The sequence below is a fragment of the Salvelinus fontinalis genome, chromosome 9 (assembly GCF_029448725.1).
Source record: "Salvelinus fontinalis isolate EN_2023a chromosome 9, ASM2944872v1, whole genome shotgun sequence".
In the NCBI taxonomy this organism is placed as follows: Eukaryota; Metazoa; Chordata; class Actinopteri; order Salmoniformes; family Salmonidae; genus Salvelinus; species Salvelinus fontinalis.
This window is the reverse complement of record NC_074673.1, coordinates 18968659-18989719: the sequence shown is the minus strand read 5'-3', so window position 1 is coordinate 18989719 and position 21061 is coordinate 18968659. Positions and strand designations below refer to the sequence as shown.

The 21061-nt window shown below is 40.6% G+C and overlaps 2 protein-coding genes across 2 annotated transcripts; both read right to left on the bottom strand.

Moving 5' to 3' along the window:
* Nucleotides 1–36: 36 nt before the first annotated feature.
* On the bottom strand, nucleotides 37–16787 carry LOC129862212 (NLR family CARD domain-containing protein 3-like). Its single transcript, XM_055933639.1, has 8 exons — nucleotides 15711–16787; nucleotides 11534–11649; nucleotides 11237–11356; nucleotides 6845–10937; nucleotides 6038–6260; nucleotides 2617–5916; nucleotides 2178–2349; nucleotides 37–1896 (listed from the first exon to the last, which is right to left on the bottom strand). The coding sequence occupies exon 6, from the start codon at nucleotides 5699–5701 to the stop codon at nucleotides 4415–4417; it is 1287 nt and encodes a 428-aa protein (XP_055789614.1). The 5' UTR covers nucleotides 5702–5916; nucleotides 6038–6260; nucleotides 6845–10937; nucleotides 11237–11356; nucleotides 11534–11649; nucleotides 15711–16787; the 3' UTR covers nucleotides 37–1896; nucleotides 2178–2349; nucleotides 2617–4414.
* On the bottom strand, nucleotides 16178–20015 carry nudt7 (nudix (nucleoside diphosphate linked moiety X)-type motif 7). Its single transcript, XM_055933641.1, has 3 exons — nucleotides 19559–20015; nucleotides 17546–17704; nucleotides 16178–17146 (listed from the first exon to the last, which is right to left on the bottom strand). The coding sequence occupies exons 1-3, from the start codon at nucleotides 19712–19714 to the stop codon at nucleotides 16796–16798; spliced, it is 666 nt and encodes a 221-aa protein (XP_055789616.1). The 5' UTR covers nucleotides 19715–20015; the 3' UTR covers nucleotides 16178–16795.
* Nucleotides 20016–21061: the final 1046 nt, after the last annotated feature.

Below are 21061 nucleotides of genomic sequence, written 5' to 3'. Positions count from 1 at the left end.
GTGGCTGGATATTAAAATGTATTCAATTTAGTGATCTTAGTTGAACTTGATGTATTTAATTTTAAAAAATCAAATACAAGATGTAGGGACATAAGTAGGCCTAATAGTTCTACATTTTAACAAAGTATCTGCACAAGTATCCTAAACATTTCACATGTTTTACAATGGATACATCAGAAATGTATATTTGAACTAGAGGGGAATTTCAGTCATGTCATTTCCATCGATTTCAACAGGTTCATTTGATCACTGCTGAGGCTCCTGGGTCGATGTAGCGAAGGGGTTCTTCCAAGCCAGTCACTGCAGAGAAACAGAAATGGTCTTTGACATGCCTTTTCTACTAGGCTAGTTATTGATTAATACATTTTTGGGGGTTGAGTGATTTGAAAATGATTTAACTGCAAAAAAGTCGACCCTTTTCCAACATACTGAGCCAATTGACACTTAAATATTGTATTTCATAATTTTGTTGGAGGAAAATGTCATGTTGAGGGTTCTTGAATCCTTATATCTTAAAATGGAATATTTTATACATTAAGGATTGTATGTATTTGTAAACAGCTGGTTAGCGTCCACCCTGAGATCGGAGGCTTGGCACTCGGCATTAAGGAGATAAATTGGGGGTAAGGCCCTGCAATAGACTAGCGCCCTGTCCGGGGGGTGTACTTGTACATCAAACTGCCTCACACTACAGCAATGGGAGATGGCTTCTGCGAGCTGGAGCCCAAGTATGTTATATTGTAACCCCAAAAATGAATGGATTTTTTGTTGTGGTTGATTAATTCATTACATCAGTTTGGGCAGTGTTCATTGTGGATCCTTCAGTACAGCTGAGAACAATGACTCCTGAGTCTCCTGGATCATTCCCATTCAGATCCAGCAGCCACATGCGTGAGGGGGTTGATTTCACAGCTGAAGCCAGAGAAGCAAAGCCTTCCTCTGATTGCACAGAGAAAGAGAGAAGCACCTCACTATCACAACTCTATGCAGTTGGAGATTTGTTTAGCATGGGTGGAGAATAGTCAGAGTATGCAGAAAATATGATGCATATTATTACGCATTGCTTATGTCAAAACACCAGGTTGTTTTACATTCGTAGAGATGTGCAGAACCATCTAATTTAGAACACAAAGCATGACTGATTGTGACTAATGTTCATAACCAAACTGTTGATAACAGGCTGATGCATACATAACAGCCTGATATGGCCCTTACAAAAAAGATTGTAGTTTTGAAACTGCAGTAAAAGTGCAGTAACAGTGCAGTTACACTGCACAGCTACTGCAGTAAAAAAATAACGTATTTTGGATGCAGTATTTGCAGCATACTGCAGTTATACTGCAATCTTTTTTCGTAAGGGCGGCTGTGTGTGAAACACCATTAAGTAGATTCATGTTTAGTTGCGACAGTACATTTCTAGAGATACAACTTACTACTGTAAGTATCTTATTTAAAACTCACAAGGCATGATATTCAGTGACTCAGATAATGTATGTATTATCTTTAGTGAGGTAATGAATGTAGATTAGTGATTCATCTGCTGTACAAAAGATACTGCATGACTCACAACATGATCAGACTATGTTCATATTGATAACAAGCTGATGTATACAGAAAAGCTTGATATAGTTATACAGTTGTATTTCTGTGAAAGTTCAACAGTTGGCAATAGCACTTCAATAAACAGATGAACATTATTGATGTTTAGTTGATAATATTCACTTCAGTATCTCCAGCTGACAGAGTGGATGCTTCAGTACAGCAGAGAGCAGCTTCACTCCTGAGACTCCTGGGTTATTGCAGCTGAGGTCCAGCTCTCTCAGGTGTGAGGGGTTTGACTTCAGAGCTGAAGCCAAAGCAACACAACCTTCCTCCTTAATTCCACAGTTAAACAAGCTGTGTGGAGAGAATTAATGATATATCAACATGGTATGATTACAATGATGTAGTATATCAGAACTTTAGGGTTATTTCAATTCATATGATCTTGGTTACATACATTAATAATGACTATCAACTATGTAATTCTCCTATTCACATGTAATACACTGTGAAGAACAGTATTCAGTTGTAATGCTTAATTCAGTGCACAAGTCAGTCTATAAAAATCACCAACAATAATGTTTGCTGTAGAGAAACTGTATCAAAGGTTTATATCTAGTCATCTTAACAGTCACCTTAATTTCTCCAGTTTGCAGCGAGGATCCTCTAGTACAGCAGAGAGCAGCTTCACTCCTGAGTCTATTGGTATATTCTGGCTGAGGTCCAGCTCTCTCAGGTGGGAGGGGTTTGACCTCAGAGCTGAAGTCAAAGATGTAGATCCTTCCTCTGTAAGACCAGTCTGATAGTCTGCAGATATAAAGAGATGGTATGATATCCATCAGCTTGAGTCATTGTAGAAACACATACATTTCATTAATTAATGTGGGTGTGTGGCATGAGCAGGCAGTGATCAACAATGTATTTTACACTGATAGTAAAATATCAAAACAGGCTTTTACATAAAAAGTATTTTGTGCAAAATATCTTTATTATGTAATGTATGATATCTAGTGAAAAAAATAATTTTGGACAATATTCAAAACGGAAATGTTTACAATTAGTTTCCCTGCTCACTTTAGCGTTGCCAGTTTACAGCGTGGATCATCCAGTAGAGCAGAGAGGGTTGGGATGGTGTTCTTGGGGTTGTACTCATCCTTCTTCCTCCAAACACAGCGAGTGGAGTTTGGACCAAAAAGCTCTATTTTTGTCTCATCAGACCACATGACCTTCTCCCATTCCTCCTCTGGATCATCCAGATGGTCATTGGCAAACTTCAGACGGGCCTGGACATGCGCTGGCTTGAGCAGGGGGACCTTGCGTGCGCTGCAGGATTTTAATCCATGACGGCGTAGTGTGTTACTAATGGTTTTCTTTGAGACTGTGGTCCCAGCTCTCTTCAGGTCATTGACCAGGTCCTGCCGTGTAGTTCTGGGCTGATCCCTCACCTTCCTCATGATCATTGATGCCCCAAGAGGTGAGATCTTGCATGGAGCCCCAGACCGAGGGTGATTCACCGTCATCTTGAACTTCTTCCATTTTCTAATAATTGCGGCAACAGTTGTTGCCTTCTCACCAAGCTGCTTGCCTATTGTCCTGTAGCCCATCCCAGCCTTGTGCAGGTCTACAATTTTATCCCTGATGTCCTTACACAGCTCTCTGGTCTTGGCCATTGTGGAGAGGTTGGAGTCTGTTTGATTGAGTGTGTGGACAGGTGTCTTTTATACAGGTAACGAGTTCAAACAGGTGCAGTTTGAACAATACAGGTAATGAGTGGAGAACAGGAGGGCTTCTTAAAGAAAAACTAACAGCTCTGTGAGAGCCGGAATTCTTACTGGTTGGTAGGTGATCAAATACTTATGTCATGCAATAAAATGCAAATTAATTACTTAAAAATCATACAATGTGATTTTCTGGATTTTTGTTTTAAATTCCATCTCTCACAGTTGAAGTGTACCTATGATAAAAAATTACAGACCTCTACATGCTTTGTAAGTAGGAAAACCTGCAAAATCAGCAGTGTATCAAATACTTGTTCTCCCCACTGTATATATACACACACACACACAAATATATATATATATATATATATATATATATATATATATATATATATATATATATATATAAAACAGAGAAATGACCCCACCTTAATGTCTCCAGTTTACAACTTGGATTCTCTAGGACAGTACATTTACATTTAAGTCATTTAGCAGACGCTCTTATCCAGAGCGACTTACAAATTGTAGAGAGCAGCTTCACTCCTGAGTCTCCTGGGTTATTGTAGCTCAGATCCAGCTCTCTCAGGTGAGAGGGGTTTGATCTCAGAGCTGAGCCCAGAGAAGCACAGCCTTCCTCTGTGACTCCACAGACTGACAGGCTGCAGAGAGAAAATCTCTTCACTCTTTACACTCAATACATTGCCACACTAATTTGATTCCTCCATGGCAAAAGTGTCCAGTGAAAAAAACTCCTAACTTGTTTAAGTCATTCATCCCCACTAGCTTTGCTATCTCATGAAACTGGGAAATGTTGGTAGACAGGATTCATTTGAATGAAGGAGCATGACTGGCTTATGTCTGCTTGCATTACACAGGGACAGTACTTACAGAGCTGTTTTGGATGCCTTAACCACTGGCAGCAGCCTCAGAAGAGCCTCATCTGATCCACTAAATTGCTTCAAGTCAAATACATCCAGCTCCTCTGCTGAATACAGCAACACAAAGGCCAGAGCTGACCAGTGTGCAGGTGAAAGTTTGGCTCCTGAGACATTTCCTGAGCTCAGGTAGCTCTTAATCTCCTGCACTAGGGTTGGGTCATTCATCTCATTTAGACAGTGAAACAGATTGATGCACTTCTCTGAAGAGGCATTCTCTCAGATCTTCTCCTTGATGTAATCAATTGTTTTCTTGTTGACCTCAACTGTTTCCATGTCAATCTTTGAGCGACCTCCTGTCCATTTTAGTAGGCCTCGAAAGACAGTCTGATTTGATGGCAGTGAGAGGCCAAGAAGGAAGCGGAGGAAAAGATCCAGGTGGCCATTCTCACTCTGTAGTGTCTTATCCACTGCATCCTGATACAAGTGAATTGCAGGCATTATTTTGACTCGCCTCTTCAGATTCTTGGGGATGGACTGCTGATTGTTTTTTGTTGTGTTGAAGTCATCGTTGAAAGAGAGAAACCTATAAAAAGCAGCAAGACATTCCTGGATGCTCAGATGCACAAAGCAATAAACCTTCCCTTGATGCAGCCCAAACTCCTCCCTGAAGACCTCAGTGCACACTCCAGAATACACAGATGCCTCTCTGACATCAATGCCACACTCTGTCAGGTCCTCTTCATAGAAGATCAGGTTGCCTGTTTCCAGCTGCTCATATGCCAGTTTTCCCAGTGACAGAATTATCTCTTTATCCCAGTGGGGATCAATGACATTGCCGCCATGATATTTCAGATTCTTCTGTTTCATCTGGAACATTATGAAGTGCATGTACATTTTTGACAGAGTTTTGGGGATTTCTCCCCTCTCTGCCGCAGCCAACAATCTTTGTAGAACAGTGGCTGAAATGCAACAGAACACTGGTATGTGGCACATGATGTGGAGGCTCTTTGATGACTTCAAGTGTGTGATGATTTTGTTGGCCAGGGTCACATCGGTGATTCTTTTCCTGAAGTACTCCTCCTTCTGTGGGTCATTGAACCCTCGTACCTCTGTCACCTGGTCCACATACTCAGGAGGGATCTGATTGGCTGCCGCTGGTCGGGAGGTTATCCAGAAGAGAGCAGACGGAAGCAGATTCCCCTTGATGAGGTTTGTTAGAAGCACGTCCACTGAGGTTGACTCTGTGACATCAAAACAGCTCTCATTGTTCTGGAAGTCTAGAGGGAGTCGCCACTCATCCAAACCGTCCAAGACAAACAAAGCATTGTACTTGTCAGAGATGGACATTCCTGATTCTTTTGTCTCCATGAAAAGATTATTGACGAGGTCCATCAAACTGTGTTTTTCTTCCTTCATCAAATTCAGCTCCCGGAAAGTAAGAGGAAATATGAAGTGGGTGTCCTGATTTGCTGATTTGTTTTTCCAGTGCCAGCGACTCCCTTTGTCAGCACAGATCTGATAGGTTTGTCTTGTCCAGGTAAGTTTTTGAAGATGTCGTTGCATCTCTTGCTCTACTGGTCTCCTGGATGCTGTCTCAATCCATCTCACCGCATGTTCTTGGTTGACTTCTCCACTTCCGCCCTCTGTGATGTAGAGCTCTGTGTAGATCCTATTTTAGATTGTAGGATTCCCCTGCTTAGCAATTCCTTCAACGACACGCTCACACTTTTTTCTCAGGTTGAATTTGAGCTTATGTTGGCACCTATCATGACGCTCGTCTGAATGGAAATGCAAGGATGTTTAAGATATCATTAAATCACATACTATTTGTAAATGATGATTGATATGAAAAACAAATAGGACTGTGATCAACAATTGAGTGTTTGGCAGAGCTCTTACATTTCTCAAGTGTATCAGCAAGTTCCTTCTGGTTCATGTTCCTCAGGATGTGCAGTGTGATATTCAGAGTCTCCGCTCTGGCACTGCTCTCCTGATGTTCAGCATCCACCACTTCCTGATCTTCCTCCTGACTGTCAAAGCTTTCTGGGTAATCTGGAGTCAGAAGCCTCTTCTACCTCTTCAGCTCACTTTTCACAAAACTGATGATATGTTGCTCAAGCAACTGGAATTAAAGGAATAAAGTTAAAACCTTGAATAAGGTGCAATCTGCAATATGTCTAGATGTTCAATGGTAATATCAATTGCAGTATAACTTGAATATGGAGGAGAGGTCTGTTAGCTGACTCTGGGTAGACTGATCATTCTCTGTGGACATAATGTGAGATAGGCGGTGAATAGATGGAGAGAGCTTACACCTAAACAGTCTAAAACAGGGTTCGCCAACAGGTGGGGTTCCCCAATTGATTTGATTTGTTCCAAAGTATTCCCATGCACAATAGGGATATATGTGATCGTATACAAATGTTAGCAAGGTATACACATTTTATATCAGTTTGGGCTTCTTGCTGTCAATTTGCAGTGTACAAATGATTTGTAATGATCTTTTGGCCTCCTGACCATTCGCTCAAGAAAAAAAAAAAAACGTCCTGCGGCTGAATGTGGTTGACGATCCCTGGTCTAAAATGTTTACATTACAAAAATACTAATATATTGAAAGAGTGTAATGAGCTTTTAAACCAAAAAAGTTAATGAGAAAAAGAGAGCCAGATATAAGTTAATATTTTAGTATAGCTAGAACGTTCTAACCTGTCTCCTTCTCTGAAGTTGATTGGTTGTCCCATGGACCCATCACTCTTCAAAGACACACAGCTGGAGGAGAATGTTTGAAAATTTGAATTGGAATCAGTACGTAAAGCAGTTCATTTATCGTTGTCCTACATGTTTGTTATATAATATAGACAAGGGAACTTCACTGCAACCAGGGAAGTTCCCCACTCCAAAAGGATCTTTTGTCAACATAGCTATGGATTTTATAGACATGATAGAGCGAAAAGAAAGAGATACTGCCTGGAGATAATTGATAGGTTTACCAGGTGGGTAAAACCATCCAACTGCATTGCGCGAACAGTTGCAAAATTGCTAGTTAGGAAAATTATACTCAGGTTCGGAATACCTGAGGTTTGTCTGCAGACAATGGGACCCATCTCATAGGAGATGTGGTTACCCAAATGGCCAAAATGATGGGTGTTGACCAGAAGTTTGTGTACATCTATCAACCGCGGAGTAACGAGAGTTACTGAGGGCTAATAAGAACATGAAATGCTCCCTTGTCAAACTATGCCATTCCACAGGAATAACATGGGTAGAGGGATTAGCTCTTGTCCTCATGAAAATGCGCAGCAGCTGAACAAAGGTATTGGGTGTACACCTTATGAAATGTTAACAAGACGACCAATGAACACCCCAGGGGTGAGACCTATAACTGACCGACAGATAGACACAACTGAGATAGTTTCTTTATGTACTCAAGATGGTCACACTAACTTCTGTTGTACGTTTTCTCCACTCACACTAGGAAAGCAGCAGAACCAATCCCAGGTGAAGACCCTGACGAGCTACCCATAAACGTTGGAGAAGGGGTGAAACTCAGGGTCCAAAAGCGAAAATGAAACCAACCATGATAGATGGGTCTGTTCCAGGTAACCATGATAACACCAACAGCCCTACGGGTAGAGGAGAGGTCCGGCTGGCATAATATCTCCCATAGTGGGAGTCATGGAAGAGCAACTGGAGGGAGGGAGAGCAGGGCCCAGAGAACATCTGAAGGAGGAAAAAGGTCAGAGTCAAAGGACAGGAGCAGAGGGCCCAGACCAAAGGCCAGAAGAACCAACAGAGGGTTCAGCTACAGAACCTGAAGAGTCATCAGATGTCGAGGAAACCATCATGCACACACTATGGTTGTGAAACAAGAAAATCGCAACCATGGAAAAACACATGCAGGGTATTTGTTTCTCTCCAAATCTACCCGTTCCCTTTGTGGACGGGGATGTGGAGAATAATAAATGGGTGAAAACAGTGACATACATAGGATTACAGCGGATGGGGAACACATCTGGCACATGGGTAATGATTTTCCAGAAACCCACCTCCACAGCATTTCTGTGGGGAACCCAGGCAGTACCAATTGGAAAGAATGATCTTGGATGTACATTACCCCATTTTATGAAAAGGAACAAAACTAGGGCTTGACAAAGAAAAAGCAATTATACTATTCTGATGTTGGTCAAAGGGGGAAGGAAGCAGCATGGGAAGTTGTAGCAATGGGTAAATGGAGTAATAATTTGACATACTCCATGCAGGTCCTTACTAATTTGATAAAACAGGGTTTTACTCAGTTGTCACTAAATGTGCAGAATTCGAAGGCAGTAGTGACCAGAGACGAAATGGCACATATTGGCTAAAGACAGAGGGGCCTACAGGTCCCTTGGAATAAACGATTAGGATTACTGTGTCATGTTGCTTCCTGACTCCTCTGACAACATGACAGCTATTATTAATGACCTGGCTAAATTAGGAGGTACTCTGGGAAAAGCTGACAACACCATCTTTAACCAAATTGGACACTGGTTTAATGGTGTATTTGGAAACGTGATTGATAAGGTAATAATGTCCAGGTCTGCCATGATTGTTCCGCTCCTGGTAGGACTACTGTGTTTTGCTTTTGACTTATGTATAATAAAGTGCTTGGCTAGAAAGACTGTTGAACATTTGGGGATTATGGGACACATGTATGTTGGGGTGGTCACAAGAAGGGAGCAAACTTACCTAATGTGGTAGAGGGAAGATATGAGAGATACTAGAGCTTGTCATGAATATATGGGTCAACTGAAAGAAGAGTATAGTGATAGTTTCTCCTATGATAAAGGGGATTTTAGTGTGTTAGACTTCAGTAACAGGTGACATGTGTAAACCTTTCCAGGATAGAGGAAGGCATGGGAGCACTTTTTGAATGAATGTGAGTATGCAGTGATAAGGTGTATCTCACTTTACCTCCCGGATGGGGGGGGATGTTGTTATTTGAGTAGAACAGAAATGTACATGTTAAAGAATGCCAGTCACCGATCCTTTCAATGAAACAGGTCAAACCAACTCTGGGGTACTGCAGCGTGCCAAACGATTCATCCCAGACAATCAGGAAGCCTATGGTCATGTCCTACACCCGGGTGAGATTTATGGTATGTCAATCATACCCTCCTGGGGTGTGGCTGTCCTAGGAAAGTGGGTAAACAATTTAACCTATTCTTTATAGGCCCATATGAATATAACAATCCAAGGATTTAGCCAACTCTCATTAGATGTCCAAAATCTGAAAGCAGTCATCAGCCGCCATGAGTTGGCTTTAGATGATCTTTTGGCGAAGGAAGGAGGACACTGTAACATACTAGGTATTATTGATCCTGAAAATTGTGTTATGCTCCTCCCCGACTCCTCTGAGAATATGACTGCAATTATTGATAAGATTGCTGATCTTAGTAAAACTCTCAAAATCTGAAAAATCTGTTTTTGACCAAATTGGTGACTGGTTTAATGCTAAATTTGTAAATGTGATGGGAAAAGTTAGGTTGACTCTGTTTATTCCTATACTAGTGGGAGGTTTGGTGATTTTGGTTACTGTTTATATTTGTAAGAAAATGACTAACTGCTCCTTAACATGCTGGAATGATGGTGTTGGTGGAATCTGATACAAATAGTGCTGAATACTGGTGCTACTGGTGATACTGGTGCATTTCTAATTTCTCTTAACCCCATTGTTTATTTAACTCTGTGGTTCTTCCCAGGACACAAGAGGAATGGGAGTATAGCCAGATTCACCCCCAACAGCATTCCAGGAACCCCAGGAGTTGTTTCACTCTTTAGAAGGCCATCCCTGGGATCAAATGGATCCGGGGGATTTGCCTAATCTATTTGATTTCAGAGGAGAATATTATGATTGAAGCTGTGAGACTAATTAGTCTCAAAGGGGGAAATGTCAGGATTCACCTAGGGGGTCATGATTTGGGGCTGTACAAATGTTTGATGTATTAGAATAATTGATTATGCTTATGTTATATTAATAGAAGGGGAGGGGTTATAAGACCCCTCCATCCTTACATTTATAGGGTCCTAGACTACAGATTAATATATATATTCATTATATAGTTTTAGAATTGTTCCACAATTGTTTGCTCTTTCTCTCTATTATAATGTGTGACTGAGACAGAACTCTGCAGGGGAGTGTGGGAGATAAGAGACTACTCAGACATTCCACAATAAATCTACTTTGGGGAGGGGACATTTATTGTCTAGCTTTTAGATAAACACTGAAACTCTATGTTTGTATAGCTTTGGATGCAGGGTTTTGGTCTCAGGAGTAAAAAGGTAATGACATAGTCAGTGACATCACTAAGGCGGGACTTCGGTTTAATAAAACAACTTGAGACCTTTTGATTGATGCAGAACTTACTCAGAAACATGCATGCTATGTTCCTGTTTGTCAACTTCTGTCTGCAATTGCATTAATAAAGATTTTTGAATGATTTAATTAAAGATACTGTCATAATGCTAATTTCCCCAATGAACCAATGATTGACAAAGAAGGACGTAAGGAACAAACCCTAACAGTAACGACCCCAACACTGAGTAAATCATTGAAAGTAGGGAGAGAAAATGATCAATGTAGTCAAATCGCACTCCACCCCCAGCCCCCAAAAAGAAAAGTAATAAGACACCACTAGATGCTTTACCTTTGTTCTGTAGAGACGGTATCCTCTCTGAAGTTGATTGGCTGTCCCATGGACCCATCACTCTTCATAGAGACACACAGCTGGGCACAGGTGAGTTTGGTCTCTCCTGACAAACCCTGTAAAAATGCACATTGCCATTTTCAAATGATTTGGAATATAACAGCCTATTGTACCAGTCTGTTTGAGTTATCATTACACTCCTTGCGACGCCAAATGTTTGGCATGACATGGAATGTTAGCAAAACAGGTTTTGGATTTCAGGCTACCGTTATACAATATCATAGAAATATTTTATCTAGATCATAAATAAAGAGGGAAGACAAGGGTAAAATGTTGTTTAAGCCACATCAACCAAATCCCTTTAAAAAAGTGAAAGAACAGGAAATACAAAGAAAAAGTGACTACTAGTTAGCACCTTTGAACAGTTGAGAGGGCAGCCTCTCTCACGTTGATTAGGTGTCCCATTGACCCATCACTCTTCATAAATACACAGCCAGGTACAGGAGACCCTGGTCTCTCCTGACGTAGTGGGCTGCTGAACACAATGTGGACTGACATTGAATCCCTAGCCATTTCTTCTTACAATTAATAGTGTAATGTGTTTTTGTAATATTGGTAATTAAGTTAACATTATTTATGGGTATTCCTCCTTCACACAAAAACACATACAGAGGGAAAGAGAGGGGGGAGAACACAATATCTCTCCTTTTACCTCCTAGCATCTGTTTGAATGTTAGGTTCAGGGAGACTCATTTCAGAGTCAGTGGCCCCCTCCTCAGGGGCAGACCAGGGGAATCCAGGATTAGAACTTGACCCAGTGAAGCAGAGCTGAGAACACACAAACACCATATACTGTACTGACGCTGACACACCCTAATACTTTGGTGAAACAAACAACCAGTGGTGGAAAAAGTACTCATTTGTCATACTTAAGTAAAAGTAATGATTCCTTAATAGAAAATGACTGAAGTAAAAAAGTTAACCAGTAAAATATTACTTGAGTAAAAGTATTTGGTTTTAAATATACTTAAGTATCAAAAGTAAATGTAATTGCTGAAATATACTTAAGTATCAAAAGTACAAGTATAAATCATTTAAAATTCCTTATATTAAACAAACCAGATGGCACAATTGTCTTGTTATTTAAATTTACGGATAGCCAGGGGTACACCAACACTCAGAAATAATTTAGAAACAATCATTTGTGTTTAGTTAGTCCGCCAGATCAGAGGCAGTAGGGATGACCATGGATGTTATCGTGATAAGTGCTTGAATTTGACAATTTTCCTGTCCTGCTAAGCATTCAAAATGTAACAAGTACTTTTGGGTGTCAGCTAAATGTATGGAGTAAAAAGTACATTATTTTCTTTAGGAATGTAGTGAAGTAAAATTTGTCAAAAATATAAATAAGAACAAATACCCCCAAAAAACGACTTAAGTAGTACTTTAAGTAAAACTACGTTAAGTACTTTACACCACTGCAAACATAAAATGACACAGCCTGGATGAAACACACCAAAGCAATTCATCAAATTAGTTTAGCAGTAATGCAAAACTTTATTTTAATGAAATGCACATAATTAAGTGTCACATGTAACAGTATAGCTTTACGTGTGTCCCCTCGCCCCGACACGGGCGCGAACCAGGGACCCTCTGCACACATCAACAACGGTCGCCCACGAAGCATAGTTACCCATCGCTCCACAAAGGCCACGGCCCTTGTAAAGCAAGGGGCAACACTACATCTAGGTTTCAGAGCAAGTGACGTAACTGATTGAAACGCTACTAGCGCGTACCCGCTAACTAGCTAGCCATTTCACATCCGTTACACACACATAAACCAAGAGATACCATATAAAAAATTAAAACATCACTACAGTTGTGATGGAAACAGGACGTTTCGGTACAATTTTATAAATGCCTACAGATAATTTGCACCGTAGGTAAAATGTATTATTGGAGAAATGGCGGTGGAAACGCATCACTGCGCAAATAATGATATAATAGGCAAAACAGTCAACTTGGGAGTCACGCGATGATATGGTGTAGTTCTCCCACTACGACTCTGGAAAGCAGGTAGTTAAATCAAAAGAAAAGCTTTTCATTTTTTTATGCGGGTGACCACGCTGGAATTAATGCAAGGGGGTGAACGAGAGACAACGGATGAGCCTTGAGCGTCAACATCATAGCGCATCAAATTAGAATTTAAGTCAATTTGTCTCGCGTCTATGTAGAGAAATTCTGGGGGAAAAAGCAGATCAATTTCGTGGGTTGTTTGTAGATAATGAATTAGAGGAATTGTTATGATCGTCCTTATGCTAAGTAGACTAAAGGTATAAGTTGTGTTCGAATAACCATACTAACCTACAAGTTCATTTTAGTATACTGTAACGAAAAGTATCGTTGCAGTTGAGCGTACTAGAGCTTCGCCTGTCTACCGGAAGTTGCTTGTTAGCATAACAAATGACTAGCTACACATTTTACGATTTCGGGTGTGTTAGTAAATTCAATCTGGAGTGCCAGAGCGTTGACAGATTGAATTTACAAACGGCCGAGGAGTAGGGTTGATCAAAGCGGTCAATGGCAGTAAAGCACCCAAGCTAACTGGCTAACGGTGGCTAGCTACTTCCAGACACAAACGAGAGAACACCTCTCTGACTATTTTACTCACCGTAGCAGAGTTGGTTAGGCTGTTTTCATGTTATCCAGAGCGTAACTGTAACTGTGCTGCTGGCAACAATTTAATTACGCTTTTTTTGCCAACGTTTACTGAAACCGTCCATGTTCAATGGGTGTTGAGCGTTGATAAATTCATCAGTTATTCTGCGTAAGAGTGCTCTAATCGGAGTAACGTTAGATAACCAGAATAAACAATGTCAATTGAAACGCACAACAACTAAACCACTTAGTTGAATGATGTGAATAATCAAGTCAATAAACGTTGGGTAGTTAGTTATTATACTGCCTGGCAAGTTCGATGTATTAATTAGTAGCCAACTAACGTTAGGTAACATATTACCGGTACATACTGCTGTAATGCTATATGCGGTTCGTAAGGATAGCGTAGCAAAAAAATTGTCAGCCAACATAACATGTAAAGTAACTTATTTGAAAAGTATTTAAGTCAGTTAATAACAAATTCTTATTTATACAATGACACCTACCGAGAAACAGTGGGTTAACTGCCTTGTTCAGGGGCAGAACGACAGATTTTTCCCTTGTCAGCTCGGGGATTCGATCCAGCAACCTTTAGATTACTGGCCCAATGCTCTAACCACTAGGCTACCTGCCACCCCTCATTAGTTTATTACATTGCTCAACATTTTCTTAACATTTGTAATAATTAGTTAAATCGGACTTCGGCTTCTTCTTCGATTAGGTCTAATAGCGGTTGGCATCCAATAAATGTTGCATTACCGACCGCCACCTTCTAGACTGGAGTACAACTCCCTTACACTTTGCTTGAAAAAAAACAACAAAAAACATCTAACACAGCTCACAAAAAAATAAATGTATAAAATAACACCACACTACTCCACTATTTAAATCAATTTAGTCCTACCTCAGGCCAACAACCTGAAAGGATGGGACACCATCACTTAACACACCCTGTAACTCTTCTGATGTCAAGTCTAACAACAAAAATACCTCTGCAGCTGCTACCACAACCTCAATTTTCTGCGACTTACGTTCCATCTCTGCAGTACAGTTGATAACCATTCCTAAATATTAAATCTCACTGAAACATCACTTGTTGGCCTATCCCTCTGTACTGGTACAGATCTTCTACTCACTCACTCCTCTCAGGATCCCTCCCCCTTGACCCATTTTCCTCTACTTTCTTCACTGCCTCAACATATGACAACTTCTGCACTACTCTAACCCTGGAAACCTCAACATGCCTCGGACCTCGGCTGCATATTTTCCTAATTTCTGTAGAATTGCATTATGGGCCCTAAAAATCACGAAAATAGGGTCCACTGCATGTATATTTTGTGTTTTGGCCAATTTAGTACTACATCCGGGAACTTTTGGCATACTAACAATATCCATACTATGACCAATAAGCATACTATATACTCAATTCACGTCACAATTAGTTCGTTAGTATGAGTATTCGGACGCAGCTAAATTGTATTGGGCTGTAAGCTAAGGTTTATCAGTTAAATATGCTACATATTTTAAAACCATTGTAGCCTACCTGTGTTGATGTCGATCGTAGGCAGACAGGCTCCGGCTGGGAAACTCGAAGAACTCCGATTTCAAGAGAGAATACTGTTATGTAGACGAACAAGACTAGCGAAATTCTTTATAAACTTCTCAGGTGTGCTAGCTACAACTATCCTCAGTTCATGAGTTAGAACATAACTGTTTAGCGCAGGCAGGTATGGTGGCTCCCATATGACAAATAAATTGAAAAATATTTAAATAATTCACAAGGGCTACATAGCGAACATAAATACAATTGTTTTATGGATTTTCATGACAAATCAGTTGCCATACACTACCGCAGTTTAGTGAATTGACGCTCTTTACACATTCAATTTTTGATTTTTATTCGGTACATGAAAACTTAAGCAAAAAATTACATTTTGTGTGCACTGTCATCACGCCCTGATTTTTATCCACGACAATTCATTACGGTGGAAACACCTGCAACAAGTCAGTTTGGTAGGATTTTTGAATATTCATATGAAATCTGTAGGCAATTGGATGGAAACCTAGCTATAGAGGCACTTTATAGAGATAGATATGTTATTCTATTTCAGTAACCTTCGGTTTCGTTATCATTACAGCTGGTGAGTTGTAGTAGCTGCTATCTAACATCATGAATTACATTGACAATAGCCCTTCTGTCTGTGTTATAAACATAATCACAATCCACTTACTTTAACCAGTCCACTCAAATGTTTTGATCATGTTCATTTCCTCAAAATGGATCCTAGCATAGTTAAATAAGATCCTGACTCTGTAGGAGGTGGAGCTGAAGTCAGAGCTGGGATTGGATATCTAGCTATGAAGGTGTGATCATGTAGGTCATGTGCAATTTTAGAGGAATTATTGTAGATATCGTTTCAGGGAATTTAAAACTATATTCACTGAACTCATATTGCATATACAGCAGTGTATTATTTCTACATTGGTCTGTTTCAGTTGAAGCTCCTGTCTTGCCTGTCCTCTGCTTTAGGTTAGAACCAATGATGAAAATAAACCCTGGATTGCTGATGCTATGTATTGGCCATCGAGAGTTCTACAATATTTAAATAAAAAATGTTGAGGACAAAATTAAGTATTGTTATGTTGTTGAAGTAGGGACAGCAACATTAGTAACCTAAAAAAAAAATACTTTAAGGAAAATGTTTTAATGTTTTATTTGTGGCTCAAATATAATTTAAAGGTATGCATTAATGTGTCTATAATATAATACATGTGGCAAAAACGATTATAGACAATAAATGCATTTCTATAGCTTCAGAAATGTGTGCCAAGATGGAGGCATGGTGGCTTCAACACAGCGCCCCCTATCAGTCATCTAGTCCAATATGATTCATTACGATCTGAGAGGCTAAACTGATTATATATCAGCACTCCTACGCTGAGATTCTTTGTGAATACAGGCCCTGGTCCAGGTAAAAACTCAGTCGTGTCCTTCCACATAGCTCTAAACAGGCCACTGCCCACTCTCCTCTCACACATGTTACATTTATGAACTCAACTGGATGCATTTACCTATTCAAACTTTAATAGTATACTTCTTTTTTTTTTTATTGTCACCAATATAAAATATTCACAAATTACAAAGTTTTTTTAAATATCAATTTTTGTAAAGAATATAGGTATTGCACATGATTCCACTTTTACAGTTGGCAGAACAATTACATTTACAACATTTTAGGGAAAAATATGTTCTCACCATCATTGCATTGCATTATATAATTATCTGGTTAAAATATTTAAAAAACATTGACACATGTCATAGTTTACTGATCCTCTTGTTCAGATTGTGTTGGAAGAAAGATACCGGGTCATCAGAATCAAAACCAGTTTCAAACTCAGGCTTTTTTCTGAGGGCTAGGACAGAGACCAGTATAGCCAAAATGGCAGTCAGACCCCATATCTGATAGTGGCTGCCTGATTCAGGGTCCGGAAACTGGAAACTATGGAGCAAGCCAGCAATTCCAGTCGCGCTGTAGGATGAGTGGTCTATCTCTCTAGTGAAGAACTCCAGAGGGACAGTGAACACAGCGCTGACCTCGGCTGGGTTTGGGCGAGGAGAGAATGAGGCCTCAATGAACCCCACCACTGGAGTCACCAACAGACCACTCTACAGAGCGAGAGAGAAGAGGGGCGAGGGGAATGAAGGGGAGAAGAGAAAAGATGTGGAAGAGAGGGGAGAGGAGAAAGTATGAATATCTCTGACTAGAAGTATGACCTGTAATCTATTGGCAATATCTAATTCCAAAATATACTGTACTATACCGAGCAGGGTTCTCCAACTTCGGTCATGGAGTTACTTGGAGTGCAGGATTTTTATCCAACCCGATTCAATAAAACACCTGATTCAGCCAATTATGCCATCAGCAGTTAAAATATTTTTTATAGTTCTCCAGGACCAGAATCCTGTTGAATCCTGTTACACCATGATAGTGGGGGTGTTGAGAAATCATCAGCTTTGAAACATTTTATCTTTGTTCATGTAAAAGCAACCTCTCCCCATGTGTACCTTGTTCATAATGGGGAAGAGTGTGCAGACCACATCCACCTGGTCAGGAGGAAGGCCTATCTCCTCCTCTGCCTCTCTCAGAGCCGTGTCCACATCATCCCTGTCCCTCGGGTCCCTCTTACCACCTGGGAAACACACCTCACCTGCGTTGGTCCTCAGCTGCAGCACAGAGAGAGACAAAGAATGAGTTCTACAACATTCCATTTTGTTTTCTTGTGTAAAGGACATCACGTAGGCAACAACACATCCGCCATGCTGACCCTCAACACGGGAGCACTTCAGGGGTGCGTGCTTAGTCACCTTCTGTACTTCTTGTTCACGCACGACTCCAACACCCTCATTAAGTTTGCAGACAACACAATGGTGGTAGGACTGATCAATGACAACAATGAGACAACCTATAGGGAGGAGGTGATCGTGGGCTACAGGAAACGGAGAGGCGAGCCCTCCATTCACGTCGAGGGGGCTGTAGTGGAGTGGGTCGAAAGCTTCAATCTCTTCGATGTCCACATCACTAAAGAACTATCATGGTCCACACATGCCAACAAAGTTGTGAAGAGGGCACGACAATGCCTCTACCACCTCAGGGGGCAGAAAATATTTCCTAAAAAAGTTCTACAGCTGCACCATTGAGAGCATCTTGACTGGCTGCATCACCGCTTGGTATGGCAACTGCTTGGCATCTGACCGCAAGGCGCTAGAGGGTAGTGCGTACGGCCATGGACAACACTGGGGACGAGCTCCCTGTCATCCAGGACCTCTATATCAGGCAGTGTCAGAGGAAGGCCCTAAAATGTTTCTAACTTCTGCCACCTAAGTCATAGACGGTTCTCTCTGCTACCCTGAACAGCTTCTACCCCAAGCCATATGACTGCTAAATAGTTTGTCCAGGTAGCTATTTGGTTAACCAATTTTTTTTACTCATCACATGCTACTGTTTATTATCTGACACTTTATACCTAGTTATATGTACATATCTACCTCAATTACCTTGTCCCCCTGCACATCGACTCGGTACTGGTACCCTGTGTATTGCCAAGTTATCGTTACTCATTGTGTATTTATTATTACCTGTTTTACTTTTCTATTTTCATTTCTCTGCTAGGCTGGGAAAGGCCGTAAGTAAGCATTTCACTGCCAGTCTACACCGGTTTACGAAACGTGGCAAATAACAAATATGGCAAATAATGTGGCAAATATTATTTTATAAGATTCTTACCAGTACGCACCACATGAAAAGCTAGCTATTCGCTAGTGCAAATGGGGACACTTCAAGCTGAGTTGATGGGCATTAAGTAATTTCGTTGAGCCGGCTAATTTGGCTCAAAAAACAAATCTTCATTCAAAATGCTTAAAAATAAACCTAGAACCATGAAAATGTTGCTAATCTCTAATGTAAAGCCCAAAAGGTTGGCTACCATTGTGTCAGATCTTGAAATGCACGTTCAAATAAAAACATTTACCTGGCCAAATTATTTGGATGGCCTGCACTGAAGAAAAGAAATCAGCGTGGACTAGATTGACACTCTCTTTCCACTATTTATTGCTTCTTCTGGAAGGATTCACTCTTTAGATTATAATTTTGTAATTTAGCAGGAGAAAAACGTTGTTATGATCTCAAAAAGCAGTACCAGCAGTATGCTTATCAGGGAGCCAAATGAACGGCTCTCTCATCGATGCGATTCGTTCACCAAAAAGATCCGTTCAAAAAGAGCGACTCATTACAACTGAAGAGTAAATTTCACACATCCCAATGTGCTATATTTGCACACCGTGCAGTGCACATGCACATTCACGCATGCACAAATATCAAAGGCTATGTTTATAAATACAGTGGACAATTTCACACATTTGGATGCAACACTGTCATACTTTACTTTTGTATTAATGGTTTCAATGTTCCTAACACAATTTTGTATGTTCAATGGCAAAACTGTAGGCCTAAGAATCGATGACATAATAGTTCAGGTAAACTAGTTAAACTAAGGAGTAAGGGAGAGCCATATTACTGACCTCTTGGGAGCGTAGAGTCATCAGCATGTGGACCTCTCCGTCCCTCACAAACAGCGGTATCAACACCGAGGCTTTGGGCAGGACCGGCAAGTACGAGAATCTGCTCCCGACTTCATATTGCTTCAATATGGCAGCTGTCTTTTCTTTTAGGTCCATCCTGAAGGTCAACAATGTAGCCAAACAGAGGCAAAGACCTCACAGTGAAACATACCATTAGCCTACCTTGCTTTTGTTATAAAATATAGCTCGAGTTTGTTATTGCTGTACAGGAGAAAAGCTTCAGAATGCTGCTGCCGACCTGTCACTACTATCCCAATATTAAATATTTTCTTCGGACAGGCACCTGCTGTGCAAAAAAAAATCGTTGCTACAATGCTTCCACTTGACATTAGGTTTGTGTTAGTGCTTGCATGCGGATTGCGGAAGCGAGTCCCTTCAGTTTAAAGAAAATGTAGGGCAACTCCATCTAGTGGGGAACCAGAGACTGGAAAATGATAACGCTCTATGTTTTGCACGGACATGTTGAACAGTTTTGCCTCAAATTAACACCTAAAATAACTGCCATGAAATTAATAATCTACCAACCCATTTTCAAGTCATTCCATAATTCAAAAAGGCACTCGCACAGCTGAGCTATCATGTTGCAGGTGAATGGTAACAATGAGATAACATAAGAAAAAAGAAACCTGCGCACTTACCTTGCTAGAGGCGCGTTTTTTATTGAAGTTCATGCGCCGCGAGAAGTCGTTTGGGGAGGGGGTGCTGCGATCTGGCAAAAAAAGTACCTGTGCTGAAGATGTCTATTTTGATCCTCTAATACAGGACGAGTAAAGGCCCAGTGCACTACTTTTGTGATTTTCTTTAAAAACTAAATGTATTTGCGTGTTCACCAGCATTTATAACTTGAGTCTGATACAGTTCCTTGCAAAAGTATTCACCCCCTTGCAATCTTTCCTATTTTGTTGCATTACAATCTGTAGTTTAAATTGATTTTTATTTGGATTTCATGTAATGGACATACACAAAATAGTCCAAATTGGTAGATAAGTCTAGATAAGTCAGTTAAGAACAATTTCTTATTTTCAGTGACGGCCTAGGAACAGTGGGGTTAACTGCCTTGTTCAGGGGCAGAACGGCAGATTTTGTCAGCTCGGAGATTTGATCTTGCAACCTTTTTGTTACTAGTCCAACGCTCTAACCACTAGGCTACCTGCCGCCCCACTTCATGGGAGTGGCCAGAAAAAAAGCCATTGCTTAAAGAAAAAATATGCAAACACATTTGGTGTTCACCAAAAGGCATGTGGGAGACTCCCCAAACATATGGAAGAAGGTACTCTGGTCAGATGAGACTGAAATTGAGCTTTTTGGCCATCAAGGAAAGCGCTATGACTGGCTCAAACCCAACACCTCTCATCACCCCAAGAACACCATGGTGGTGGCAGCATCATGCTGTAGGGATGTTTTTCATCAGCAGGGACTGGGAAACTGGTCAGAATTGACGTA

What these genes read in the sequence shown, in the direction of transcription:
- nudt7 (XM_055933641.1), bottom strand. Translation starts at nt 19,714, where the DNA reads ATGGACCTAAAAGAAAAGACAGCTGCCATATTGAAGCAATATGAAGTC. An exon ending in TGACTCTACGCTCCCAAGAG is followed by an intron (nt 17,705 to 19,558) that starts GTCAGTAATATG and finishes TCTGTGCTGCAG; the next exon opens with CTGAGGACCAACGCAGGTGA. An exon ending in TCTTCCCCATTATGAACAAG is followed by an intron (nt 17,147 to 17,545) that starts GTACACATGGGG and finishes CTCGCTCTGTAG; the next exon opens with AGTGGTCTGTTGGTGACTCC.
- LOC129862212 (XM_055933639.1), bottom strand. Translation starts at nt 5,701, where the DNA reads ATGCAACGACATCTTCAAAAACTTACCTGGACAAGACAAACCTATCAG.